At 61.2% G+C, this 13,523-nt stretch overlaps 1 protein-coding gene across 1 annotated transcript in view; it reads right to left on the bottom strand.

Annotated features, from left to right (window-relative positions):
• Positions 1–7,056: 7,056 nt before the first annotated feature.
• POC1A (POC1 centriolar protein A) overlaps positions 7,057–13,523 on the bottom strand; it is a 36,982-nt gene continuing 30,515 nt past the window's right edge. The window contains exon 10 of the mRNA XM_016202465.2: positions 7,057–7,686. Within this exon, the coding sequence (XP_016057951.2) occupies positions 7,588–7,686 (99 nt within the window). The 3' untranslated portion in view covers positions 7,057–7,587. The remainder of the gene's footprint in view (positions 7,687–13,523) is intronic.

Genomic DNA, 13,523 nt, shown 5'->3' with positions numbered 1-13,523 from the left:
GAGGGGACACACTCGAGGCGGGGCCGCTCGTGCACAGCTTAGGGGCTGTCCAACACCCTTTCCGCACCCCTGTGGCTGATCTTCCCCAGCACCCAGTTTCAGTCCCTCCTCTCCCTACAGTCTCTACACAGCGCAGGCCCTCTTATCTCTCCTGGACCATCTCACCGGCCTCCTTTCAGCTCGCTGCTCCATCCTCACGCCCATCCCCTCACAGCAGCCGGAGGAACCCCGGAGAATGTGAATCGGACCTGGCCTCCCAGCACAGAGTCCCCCTCTGTGGCCAGGATGACCCTCGGGGATCTGACCCTGCCCCTCTCCCCACCTCCCGGCCTCCTCCGATCCCTGCCCCCAGCCCAGCCCCTCCACTGTCCTGCCTACTCTCTCTCCAGGGCCTTTGCACACATTGGTCCCTCTCCAGCTCTTTCCTTTGACAGCCTTTTAATCCTTCCCTAGACCCACCTGCCCTCCAGGGCCAGAGCGGACTCCTGGGAAGCGGCTGGGCTGGACTTGGAACCCAGTCCTCCTAGACTCCCGTCGGCATTCGGCCCTGTGATTTAAGAGGCCGTTGGCTCTCCCCACCACTGGTGATGATCCCGGAAGCCTCTCACTTGCATTCCCCACGTGGGCCTCAACCCGTCCTGCATGACCTGTCCCGGTTCAGCAGGGAGACTCCCTGTTGCCAGAAGGCGCCCACCATGCCCTGTCCCGGCCTCAGGCTGCAGGTCCCAATCTCCAGTTCAGCGAGGGCTCTCCTCTCCCATCCAGGAGCCACTCCTCTTCCCTGCTCAGATTGAGCCCAAACTCCCACCTCTTGGTGGAGCCAGGGGTCCCTGGAGTCCCAAGCCTGGGCTCCTGTCCTGCACACAGCCACCCTGGAGGAGGGGCTGGGCTGGGCGGGGGGCTCTGACTCAGCTGGGAACTCCATCTGCTGGCACTAAGGCCGGGGAAGGCCAGGAGAAGCTATTCAGCGGCCCCCGGACGCCAGGAGAGCTGGGGCCAATTTCTTTGGGACTCAGGGGAAGGTGGAGTAGAGAGGAAAAGGGCACAGATAAGCCCAGCTGGGCCCATTCCCTGCCCCCAAGGCACAGGTGAAGGCCATGCTGTGATCTAACATCCCCAGCCCAGAATATTTCTCTGAGCTATGTCCCCTCCCTCTTATGACTCTGTAGGCCTTCTGGGCAGTACCCCATGGGCCCACATGGGACTGAGGGATGGAAGCCAGGGCTTTGGGGAGCAGGGGACCTTAGCTGCCTGCCCACCTGGTCACCCTTGGCCTGTTCCAAGCTTCTGACCCTTCTGAGGCCCCCTCTGCGAGAATGGGCCTGGATCCCTGGTGGCTGGAGCAGGGGGCAGGAGGCCGGACGATGTTTCAGGTAGTCAGGCCCAGCCAGCAAAGACAAGGAGTTGGGGAGTCAGAGAGGGGGACCCGGGTTCTGTCTTTGCCCAACCAGCCTGTGGTTTTTGGATCAGGAGGGCCAGCCGGGGCAGGCTCCTGATGGTAAAGCCAGTCCAACCTGTGAGGCTGGGAATTCCCGGGGCACCTGGCGGGCGGATGTGCCGGGGGCCTGGGCTGGGTATGCTTCAGGTGGGCCAAGGGGCGGGTGCGGGTAGGTCTCTCTGTAGCTGCCAGGCCTAATTGCCTCATTAGCGTCTGCCTGCTGCCCAGGCCTGTCTGATCCTCTCCCCACCGGCCCACACAGCCCTGTTTTTCAGGAATCCCTCCTATGAGACATTGAGGCATCGATGGTGACACTGACGGTAACCATGTGACCACGATGAGAGTGGGAGATGTCCTGGGAGCCGGCTGGCCTGGTCCAGGCGTGAGGTTGTTGGGTTGAGGCCTCAGCACCCAGCCCCAGCCCAGGTTTCGCGGTCACAGGCAGTGCCAGCCCACATGGGCTCAGCTGTCCAGCATCTACCTGGAGCTGGGTGCGTGGTTTTCTAGTTCCCAGGCAGACGGCCAGTGGCAGCACCAGGAAACTGGGGACAGACGCTCCTTCCTGGCCTGGCCCCGCCCAGCCCCGTCCCTGCCCACAGCGGCATGGGCCTCAAGACCTGGGAGACTCCCTTACTTCAAAGACAAGTCTCCCGGGAGAGAGGAGGGGTCCAGTGAACTCTGGCTGTCAGAGCTCCGGGCATCCCTCCGAGGTGGGGACAGGGGACCAGGGGCCAGCCCTGTCTGAGGCCCGCCCACTTCACTGCCCCAGCCTGGCTCAGAGAGCACTGCCCTGCCCCCCTCTCCAGATGGGATGGCCTCTGGCCTGAGCCCCAGGGGCAGCGCAGAGCCCAGGGCTGGCGGAGGTAAGGTGTGGGGAGGGCTGTTTGGCCGGAGCTGGAGCCCTCCCTAGAAAACTTCCCAGGAACCACCAGGTCTGGCCCAAGAGCTCAGGCTGGACAGCGCTGGGTTCCCAACACAGCTGGGACACAGGTGACTGCCTGCTGAGGAACCGGGGCCCCTGGAGGTGCCGCGGCCGCTCCATCTAGTGTGGGGCAATATCTTCTGCCTACCTAACTCCCAGGGGTGCAGGGCCACCGGGCAGGCTCTCTATTGGAATGGTCAAGGGAAAGGGGCTTTTTGGCTTAAGGTACTTATTGGGCACAGAGCCCCAACCACCGCCGTGCACTGCAGGTAGCAGGAGTGGCCTTGGCCTGGTGCACCTGCCCTAGACAAGGTCAAGTGCTATCCACCTGCCAGGCCCTGCCTTGGACATACCGGGACAGTCCCATGTGGCCCTCGGGTGATCCAGCTGTGCCCCGTGTGTGTTGGGACAGGGCATGGGTGAGATGAGGGGGCAGGGGATGGAGAGACTGGGGAGCTAGACCCAGAGACCAGGCCCTAATACTGACTCCATCACTGGCCTCCCTCTCTGGGTCTCAGTTTCCTCCTCTTTCAAGCGGGTGAGGTATACCAGGAGAGACTTCGGTGAGGCAGGAGGAAACACATGTGAGGGGCCCAGCCCTGGGTCGAGCACATGTCCCCTGGTGCCTGGACAGTAGGGAGAAGGCCCTGGGGGCAGGCAATGAACTCCCCGCCACGGGGAGGCCAGGGAGTGTGGGCAGAATGGGCTCTGAGAGACTGGCTCCAACAGGGAGGGAAACAGAGCGGGAGACAGAGCAGCTCTGAACCTAGAGCCAGCGGCTGCCCCATCCTGAGGCTCTCCTGGTGGGGGCGGTGGCATGGACACTCCCAACACCTGGGGCCTGCCAGCGCAGGTCTCATCCCGTGGGCAAGGCTCTGCCCACCAGCCTCATGCCTCTGACTGTGCCCATGCCTGCCCTCCCATGAGGAAGGGTAGGGAGTCAGTTCTGGCACGGCTCAAGCATAGTTCTACCTCCAAGCCTTGGCCTTGCCAGCCCCTGCTGCCTGGCACCCCATTCAAGCCCCACCCTTTGCTCAGACCAGCAGAAAACAGTCCCTTCTCTGACCTCAGGGAGCCTTTCCCATCAGGATCTTTGACCCATGCCTCCTGCCTCCTGCCTCCTCGGGGCTCCTCCTGCAGTATTGCCCAAAGTGGGATCCGTAGAACACCAGGCCCACCAGGTGCACCTCAATAAAGAGGCTCACATGGTCAGATGTCTGGGAAGTACCATGAACTCCTTGGCCCCAGCCGCATAGCACAAGAGTGTTAAAGGCTCTGACAAGTACTGCAGGCACAGAGAGCTGGCTTTATTTTGTTCATCTGGCACTTACCTAACTGGTGACCACAGCATGTTTATCACACAACCTCCACTACGAGCTCAGCTCATGGGATGGTGCCCTCAGGATGTCCTTCAGGGAAAAAGCGGCCTTACGTTGCCCAGTGGCTGTTCTCACAGGTTTTTTTCTCTGGACCCCCCTTTGCATTTTCAGATGGGAAGCTGAAGGTCATCCGAACCCCACAGCCTTCTCTGGCCCCAGCTGTCCTGCTGGGATCAGGAGCTCTCCTGGCCTGGCTCCTGGGGAGGCTAGATGATTAAATGGGCGCCGGAGAGCAGGCTGGAGGGGGGCGAGATGAGCCGGCCCCCGGCCTTACGTCTCCCAGCGGGCCTCAGCCAGCTCTCAGCCATGCCCAGCTCTCGTGGTCTCTAGTCTGAGGCTGCACAGGGCTACACAGGGCCCAGACAGGGTGTCCCTGCTCCTGCTCGCTGCATGGGAGCTGAGGACAGGGCCCCTCCCCACGCCCAGCCCGAGTTGGGTTACAAGCCCTGAGGGTCTCCTAATGAGTTCCACATGCAGCGGATGCCTCGGAGAGGAAATGGGAAGGGGCTAGGAGGGGGAGAGGGGCCTGAGTCGGGATTGGAAACACGTGTGTTGGAGGAGGAAGGGAGAGGAAGAGGGCAGAGGAGGCAAGAGCCGGGAAAGACTGTATCCCTGGATGTCTTGGCACCCCCCCAAGGTTGATTCCAGCCTCCCAGGCCCCTCTCCTTCAGGCAGAAAAACCCCAAATCCCTGGCTCCGCTTGGCTGGGGTTCTGAGCCATTAGGGGCAGGACTGGATCGGGCAATGGGGGGGTGCCATGGCATGGGGAAGCCCGCCGTAGCCAGGCAGCCGGCAGCAACTCGCTCATTCATATCCAGCCCGCTGCCTTGCCTCACCAGAGCCTGGGGTACAGCAAGGCCACTGCCCTGGCCAGCCCTAACCCCCAAACAGGAGACTTCAGGACATCTCAGAGGGTGCAGGGCACGGGTGTTCTTGGCCAGGTCTGAGGCCAGAATAGCGTGGACAAGGACCACATGGGCCACGGTGCTCAAGGGCACCCACGGCTCAGTCTTGATTCCAAAGCTGAGTCCAGGTGCCCAGCCAGGAAGGATGGAGATGGGCAGGGCTGAGTGACACTGACAGTACCAACCCCAGCTCCTACAGGCCAGGCCTCTGCCCACTAGGTGCCCACGAAAGATGCCAGAGCCCCACTTTCAGGAGCACACACTTGTGCGTAAAAGTGCAGCTTAGGGCCGCAAGCCTAGAACGTGGCGTCCTCTCCTGCCCAGGTTCCTTGTCCTGGCGCCGATTCCTCATGGCTGGGGGCCGGGGCCCTGCCACGAGTACTCCCAGGCAGATGGGGCCAGAGGCGGCCTCCCCTAAAGTAAAAGCCTAGCCTTGTTCTATAAAGAGGCTCTTAGGAGAGTCTCCAGGAGGTTGGCTGCCCACGGACGGCTGGCACAGAAGGGTCCTTAATAGCCTTGCCCCTGGCTCGTCTCATCTTGCCAATGGCTGTGAGGCCCCACATCCTGGGCCTTCATGAGTATGGGGAGGCAAGGCAAAGCCTCTAGAGACACTCCCCTAGTGGCTGAGCAAGCAAGGCCAGGGTGCCAGGTGGTTCCCTCATCAGCCCGGGGTGGGTGGAGCAGGGGTGCTTGGCCAGAACCCCAGGGTGGTTTCACCCCCTGAAATGGCCAATCAAGGCTAGAGCCATCAGGGACACCTTGAGAAGACAAATGGTGGAAGCTGGACCACAGGGCCAGAGACTCACCTTCCCTCGCCAGCTCCACAGGCTGGGTTTCCAGGACTCCGGCAATCACAAATGCCCTCCCCGAGCCTGGGGACAGCATTAGAGGGGCCTTGGAGTGCTTGCTCCCTCAGGTGGGGAGGGGCTGCCTGGAGCCCCCTGCTTGCCAGCTCAACTCCCTTCTCACTTGGGAATGCCCACGGCAGGGACCACTGGACAAAGTGGCCATAACTCTGGCCACCTGGAATTTCAGGGCCAGAGGGAACCTGGGACCACCAGCCCTAACCCCATTGACACATGGGCCAAGTTCTAGGGAAGGGCCCAAGACAAGGTGTGTGGTGTGTGTGTGGGGAACACACCCTCTCCAGACACTTTACTTTGGATAACTGTGGTGGGGCTTCAAGGGACAAATAGCCCCCACCCCCTGGACCACTTCCCAAATCCCTAACACACTCTCAGATCCACACTGCCGGTGTCTTTAGAAATGGTCTCACCCTGGGCCAGCTGTTCCAGTCACGAGCTCTAGCTCCAGGCCCAGAAGCCACTGCAGGACAGCCAAGGGGTCTCAGGGTCAGGACAGCCAGCAGTGTGTGTGCGTGAATGACAAGGCTGGCCCCATAAGCTGTGTCCCCTGAGCAGATGTGGGGTTGCCCAGAGTCTCCGTAAAAGCCTCTAGGGATGGGGAGCCATGACCTGCATGGCAGCTGAAGGCCTCACTGCCAATTCAGATAGGCCTGCCAGCTCACCTACACACCAGCAGAGCCCCACATGAGGACTGCAGCCAGTCCCTGGGGATCTCCGGAACTCCCTGAACCAGCAGCCTCTTCCCCAACTGCGGCTGGTGGGAAGTATGTCATCGGCAGCAGGTGCCAAGTCCTGGTGGAATGGGTGGGGGCAGGGGAGATGGGCCTCGGCACAGCACTTGCCATGCCGGATTAGTGTAGCACCAGCTCCTAACCACCTGGAGGAGCTTATCGCCATCACTCACAAGAACCAGAGGCTCAGAGAGGTTGTGTCACCCTGCTGAGGTGACACAGCAGGCCGAAGGCAGAGCTCGGGGCCTGAGCCGGCCTGCGGCTCTCCCCCCATCCAGCTGGAGGAGGCAGCTGCCTCATTCCTGTCGCTCATCGGCCCAAGCTCCCAGGCATCCCGGCTCTGCTCCCACCTGGAAGCCGCAGAGGCTGAGCCTCATTAGCCAAGTGGTACTGACAGCTCCCGGGAAGCTCTAACTGTCCCCCCCGGCCCCCAGGGCAGGTGTGCTGAGGACGAACCCTCCCCGGCGGCTGGGCCCCACGCCAACGCTGAAGGCCTGCACAGCAGACATGGGAAACACTCGCCTGGCTTCCCGCACGGAGGCAGAGGGAGGGGCCTCTGGAACCCCCAGGAGCCAAGGGAAAGGCAGGTGCCTGCAGGTCCCCAAGGAAGCTGGCTGGGGCCAGCCAGGAGGGGGGTGGTATGCAGGGGCTCCAGCTGTCCTTGCTCCCCCAACACGCTGAATGGCTGCAAACAAGGTGTCCTGGCTTCAGACTTGATCCCAGAAGGGACCTCCCAAGTGGCCAGTCATTTCCACTGTATGGGCCTGGGGGTGGGGGCTGATTAGGCCTCACTCAGGACAAGCCATTTCTACGACTACCTCAATCAAGTCCATTTAATTTTCAGATTTGTTGGCCCCAGTGCACGCAGAGGAAGAAATCAAAGCACCTCAAAGCCAGCAAGCACGTCCCTGGGTGCACCCGCATCCCAGGGGCCTCACCGGGCCGTCAGTCAGAGAAGACTCCCGGCTGGCCCATCAGGAGCAGGCCACGTCTGAGCTGCGACGGCGGGAAGTCGTCTGTGGCAGAAATGAGGACAAGGCCCAGCAAGGCGAGTGACCCGAGGTGGCCTGGGGCTCCTCCTGGGGGAGCTGGGCTCTCACGGCTCCTCAAGACTCCACAGCAGCAAGCGGCTTCACGTGGCTCAGGGTGCGTGTGCGGCCAAGCCTCCCGCCGCCAGGCGAGCGCCTCCAGGTGGCAGGAGGGAGCGCGGAGGGCAGGACGCCGGGGCTCGGGTGGCCGTGATTCCGCAGAGCCGAGTCCCGATGATTCACCCGAGTCCCACAGCATAAGCCCCGCCGGTCCCTCCTCCCCCCAGATCAGCTGAGCTCCTGATTCCTGCTCCCCGATCACGGTGTCACTCTCTGCATGATTAGCTGCTGGTTGTCCAGACACTGCTTCAGCTTGTCCTCCGTCAGCGTCAGCCGCTGCTCCAGGATGGAGACCGTCTGGAACACAACAGGCGGCAGTAAGAGGGCACAGGGGCCACCAGCTGCCCTGGGATCCCCTCAGCCAGCGCCCCTCTGCTGCCCCTGCCCACTGCCCAAGGCCAGCTGTCGGCTCTTCCCGCCAGGGTCCAGCCTGGCCCCTCGTCTCTGGCGGCTGCTCCACCTGTCACACCCACCCCAGCCCTCGGTCAGCCTGATGCAGGCTGGCCATGACGGCTGTCCTCACCGTTCGTGCCCCTCACGGGGTCTGGGTGGCTGCCTGTGTGCCAGGCCACCCCGCGCACTGGCGAGTCCACTGAGCACATGCCTCAGAAATGGGTCAGGTAAGAAAACCTTCCGTTAATTTTCCCCGTTCGTCTGTGGCTTTCCCAAGAGGTTTTGCCACCTTTCCTGAGGGCTCTGCGAGGCTCTGGACCGTGGTCCAGTGGAAGGAAACTGTCCTTTCATACTTAATGAAACAGAGGCCTGGGAGGGAGCCTCCCACTGAAGCTGCTATAAATTCTCGCAGCACCCGCACGACGTCAGCCACGCGTGGAGGTGGCTGCTCCTGGCAGCTGCCCTGCTAACTGAGCTGGCCCGGCTGCTTGGGCTCTGAGCCCTGGGCCGCAGGGCAGGCCTGAGAAACTGCTGCTGTGGAGTGTGAACTGCACCCTGAGAGGCAGAGCTGAGCTGAGACAGTCCCTCTCCCCCTGCGCTGGCCAGCCGGCTGGCCATGGAGGGGTCTGTGTCTCGTGAAAGCGGTGGTGGAAACAGCCCCCAGCTGGCCCAGAGCTGCATTCCTGGAAGTTTCCACTGGCTGCTGAGGAGCTCACAGCGAGCCAAGCTCCAAAACCATTCTTCATCTAGACTCTTTCCAACGGACCCAGACTCCAGGCCATGGGGGGAGCCAGCCTGATTTACTTCCCTGCCCCACCTAAATTTGCAGAGGGCCCCGCTGTCCCACCGTGGAGGCAGTGGGTGCTGGGCTGCCGTCCATACCAGGGGTGCCTCGCATCTCACAAGGCCTCCGTTTAGTCCCACGGGGCCCAAATGCAGCTGGTAGACAATGTTAAGTTTCTTTGAACAGAAAAGCATCACCTATTTCCCATCCCCCCTGACTGAAGGGGCTGGCCCAATTGGGGCCCTTTCTTGGGGAGCTTTAGGGATGCTTCATGGCATGTAATAGACAAACGGGTTTTAAAAGGTCTGCCATCCCTCACCCCTGCAGCTCCTCCCCCGGCCACCCTCACGCCTCTCCCCTTTCCTGCCCGAGCTCCTGGAAGTCCTGTCACCTCTGTGCTTGGTCTTCACCTCTCCAGCCCCCTCTGCCCTGGGCCTACTCTGCCAAGATGCCGGGTGGCAGCCGCCACCCAGGGGTTCAGCCCACCAGGCTCCCCCTGAACCAGAAGGCGAGGCAGGGAGAGGAGGACGAGTTCGGATTTCCGTGCCCTGACCCTGCACTCTCTGCTGGACAACTGTTCTCAATAACCCCACCCCAGGCCGAATCTTCACGGAGGACAGCGCTCCCTCAGGACACAGTGACCCCTGGAAACGCTGGGCTCTGAGTCTGCCCACCATGCCTTCCCTCCACCAGGGAGGGTGTCCCCAGGGATGGCAGACTCGGCTGGTGGTGCCCAGGCCACCACCATGCCACCAAGCTTCCCAGGAAACTGGCGTGTCCTCCCACCTCATGCCAGGGCAGGACAGGCCTGAACAGACTCCAAACAGTGCAGGCCGAGTGCGAGGCCCTTCTGAGAGGGTCGGGCACAGGGTGGTCAGGCATGGGAGGGGGTGGCTGGGGAAGGAGCCAGGCCAGCACAGGTTACTCTGCATTTCTGAGATCCTCCTCATGGTCAGGGGCAGCCAGGGCCTGGCGGGGGGGAGACACTGGAGGTAAGCCGAGGGCCCAGGCTGGGGCCAGCATGATGCCAGTGACCCACTGAGACCTGGCCCCTCGGTGGGCAGTGAGGAGGGACTGTCCAACCCAGGGACCCAACAGGATTGGGGGAGGCATTGGGGACCAAAACCATGATCATGAGCCGGGGGGTCCAGCATGACCCACCCCGAGCTCTCCAGGGAAATCCTCCTGGGAGAGGCTGCGAAGGGCGTCTCATTCAGACCCCAGTGTTTCTGCTTAGGGAAGAGACATTGTCATCTCCTCGCCTTGGGGCAGCGTGAGCAGGGCAAGCAGCTCACTCACAGCTCAAGGTGTGCAAGACGTCTCATGTGACATCCCGAAGGGCTTTCTGAGTGCAGCATAAAAATAACTCCGTTTATTTTTAGCCCCCAAAGAACCACATCAATGCCCAAAGAAGCCGCCCCAAATGCCAGTCCTCAGACATGTCGGCATCAGGGTCCTGATTCCAAGTGGGGGAGCATACAACACAGGGGGTCCAGCAGACCCTGCCCCAAGCCTCACTGCCTCAGGGCCTCTCTTCTCTACGGGCACAGAGTTCCCAGGGGTCAGACAAAGGCCAGCTATGGGCCAACGGGGCTCTGGCACCTGAACAGGGGAGCCCCGCTCCCATACTGTCCCCCACACCCACCAATGGCCAAACTGGTCAGTTTGGGTGCCCTGCTGGGCCAGAGCCTGGGTGTGTATCTCCATTTGCCTTCAAGTACCAAGGGCAAGCCTCCACTCCTGACGTGTGACAGGGACTGTGTGTCAGGGAGTCCGGCGCCTGGCGGCATGACCAGGATTCCCCCCCGGCTCCGCATGGGTCCAGGGCAGAGCCGGGTGCTCCGAGAGAAGGACCCCGCTCGGAAGGGCTGTGACGGAGCGAGGGCAGGTCCTCAGCGGGCAGCGTAGACTCTTCACTGTCCAGCTGCCCTGTGGCACTCTCCCTGGGCTTGGCCGCCCTTTCTTTTGTCCCCATTTTCTCCTTCAGCTGCCTGTTTCCCAGACCCCCACTTCCTCAGGGCCTGGTTTCCCCTGAAGGTGGGTTTGTCCTGCATTTTCTTGCAGCTGCTCTCCCTAGTTTTCACTTCTGCTTTCTTTTTAGGCCTTTCTCATCCCCTTTATGTTCTGTGTTTGGGGAGCAGGATGTTAGCCTGGCTCACAGGGACTGAGCTCTGAGGAGTCTGGGCCCCTGGTGCAGCTCATCTGCCTAGGCTGGCATTCCTGGGAAGGAGAGCTCCAACTGTGACGGGTGGTCTGAGGGCCCTCGTTCACAAGATCTTAATATTTTCCCAAGACTTAAAATGGTAGGTTAAAAAAAAAACACCAAAAAAAATCCACACAAGATGGGTCAAGGGAAATGTATAGTAAATGCAAAGGTCCTGAGGCAGAAAAGAACATGGCACACTCAGAAGTGCCAGGAGCCCAGAGTGGCTGGTTTGGAGCAATTGAACAGGGACGTGTGTGTGGTGGCGACAAGGAAGGTGGAAGAGGGGCTGCAGGGCCCTGAGCCAAAAAAGGGACAGGAGCAGGGAAGCCTCTAACCCCTGGCACTGCCTCGCCAGACTCACGGGTCTGAGCAGGTAGAGCCAGGGAGGACCGTGTCCTACAGGCCAGTGGCTAGTTTTCAGAGCACTGGCCCCAGGGTGAGCTCTGGGAGAAGAGGCCTGGCCTGGGAACTGACCAGGGCTGCCTGGCCCCACCATCGGCTGTGACCACCACCAGTGAACTGGCGCTTCCGAGCAGACCAAGGGCGTGTCCTCCAAGCCAGGTCCCCTCCAGCAGCTGCTCCCCCCCCCCCCCCCCCGCCACTGCCCTTGTGAAGGCTCCCGGCATGTGCTCCACGAGCTGGCACAGTGGGAACTGACGCCACAGCTTCCACAAAGCCTGAGGGGCCATGGGACACCCGTGGGCCCTCCTGACGTCATCCACTCCCACACGTCTCTCAGGTGCCCGCCACGTGCAGCAAACAAGAAACTAGCTCCTGTGGGCTTCCGGGCACTCATGTGGCCACAGTAGCCCTCATGTCTGGGCCGGCTCTGATGAAGCTGCTCTGCCAGCACTGACAGCCAGCAACACCTTGGAGGAAGGAGAGAAACGTGAGGACGGTGAGCCAGCGACTCTATCTGCTTTTCTCAGATCTCTGGCCAGTTCCTTACAAACACTTCTACAGGTGCTGGCCTCACTCTGAGCAACCCAGCCCAGCCCAACCTAGGGCTTCTCTGTCACATCCCGCTCTGAGCAGGGCCCTTGGCAGTGACCGGGGCCCCTTAGATTAGTTTGGTTCTATGATGAACTCCCTCCTGGGCCTCCTTGGAACAGAGAAGACAGGTGGCACAGAGGGAGACCGGGTGGCTGGGCCGAGACAGCCTGACAGTGGAGGCAGAGGGCTCCGTACAGCCGTGCGCCACCCCGCATACACGGCCTGGGCTGGGGGCGCGGGGCAAGGGGAACCGAAACTGCCCTGGGCGGCAGCCTAGCGGGAAGCCGGGAGACTGGGTGTCGGTGTCCACAGGGCGCGAGATGGGGAGCGGGGCCAGAGGGCTGAAATGTCTGTGGGAGGGGCCGCCAGGGTCATGCACGGGCAGAAACTCAGATGAAAAGAAGTGTGTTGGGCAGAGGCCAGAAGATGGCAGGGAATGAGGAGCTCAGCCGGGGGAACCCCTGCAGAAAACAAAATCACGGTCAGACCCGTATCCGAGACCCCCCGTTGCTGTGTGGGGCTGGCCAGGCAGTCACGTCAGGGTGCAGCTGAGGAGTCTCCACACCACCTTCATTGGGCTCCTCTTGCCTCAGGTGCTTCCCGCTCAGTCCCCACCCTTGCACCCCACCTTCCTGGAGACTCCTGGGCCTCCACATTGCTTCTGCCACATCCCTCCCTGTCCTGTCCAACGGCTTGGGCATTCACATGGTGTGGCATTCACTTGGCACTCAAGGCCTGTGCTGCCTGTGATTATGCTCTTCCTGCCCAAACGCCACCTACCTGAAGCCCTACTCCAGTCCTCCTCCCCCAAGAAGTCCTCCTGGTCCCAGCCCCAGCCCGCAGGAATCTACCATGTCTCCCAGCATATCACTGGTGGAACATGGCTGTGAGTCCCTGGAAAATGCCGTCAGAGTGTCTCTGAGTCCCCACCTTTGTCACGTTTGGTAAAACCACAGGTTACAGAACTGTACAGCCTGGGTTCAAATCTGAACTTGACCACTAACCTGCTGAGTGGACCTGGGCAAGCTGTCTGACCCAGGGCTTCAGACTCCTTGCCTGTGCATGGCCTCTTTCATACAGCACTGTGATATTGCACCAATAGCCAACATTTATGCGGCATTGCTCTGTGCCAGGCTGCGCACAGGGGTGCACTGTGGGCCACATGGCTCCCTAGCTCTTGCCCTCACGAGGGCTGTGGTGAAACAGGGCTCTTAGGGGAGCCCTGGGCACTGACGGGGCTTGGTGAGACCAGAACAAACCAGCCTGTGGCCAGGCCTGGGAGGATTTGAGCTGCTGGGGCACGTGGTGGTCTGGCTGCTTCTCCTGCGACGGAAAGTTCCTTTTAATCATTTCCAGGCTTGTGGTCGATTTGTGCTCCCCCAGGCAGATCCCCCAGAGGGGCTGGGGTACCCCCGCCTCCTGTCCCCCAACACAGGAGCCAGATTAGTCGGGGAAAGAGGGTCCCAGTTGCCTTAGGTCTCAAGGAGAGGGCCTAGTCATCCAGCTGTATCCCCAGGGCACTTGTGCCAGGCCAGGGAAGCATCCCAGGCTGGCCCATGCCCCCGTCTCTACTGTGCCACACAGAACGGCGAACTTTCCTTTGGTTTTGTTGCAAAAATGGAAAAATGTGGCATTAATCTCCCCTGCAGCATGGTTTTGACTTCACTCAGATCCTCAAGATCTAAAACAGATGCAATAAAAGGGGCTCTTTCTGCTGTGGGGTCTTGTGAGCTATCAAAACAGAGTGGGGCTGTTGGG

Source organism: Miniopterus natalensis, chromosome 15 (assembly GCF_054644295.1).
Source record: "Miniopterus natalensis isolate mMinNat1 chromosome 15, mMinNat1.hap1, whole genome shotgun sequence".
NCBI classification, from domain to species: domain Eukaryota; kingdom Metazoa; phylum Chordata; class Mammalia; order Chiroptera; family Miniopteridae; genus Miniopterus; species Miniopterus natalensis.
The sequence above is the reverse complement of the archived record's forward strand: the minus strand, read 5'-3'. Positions and strand labels throughout refer to the sequence as shown.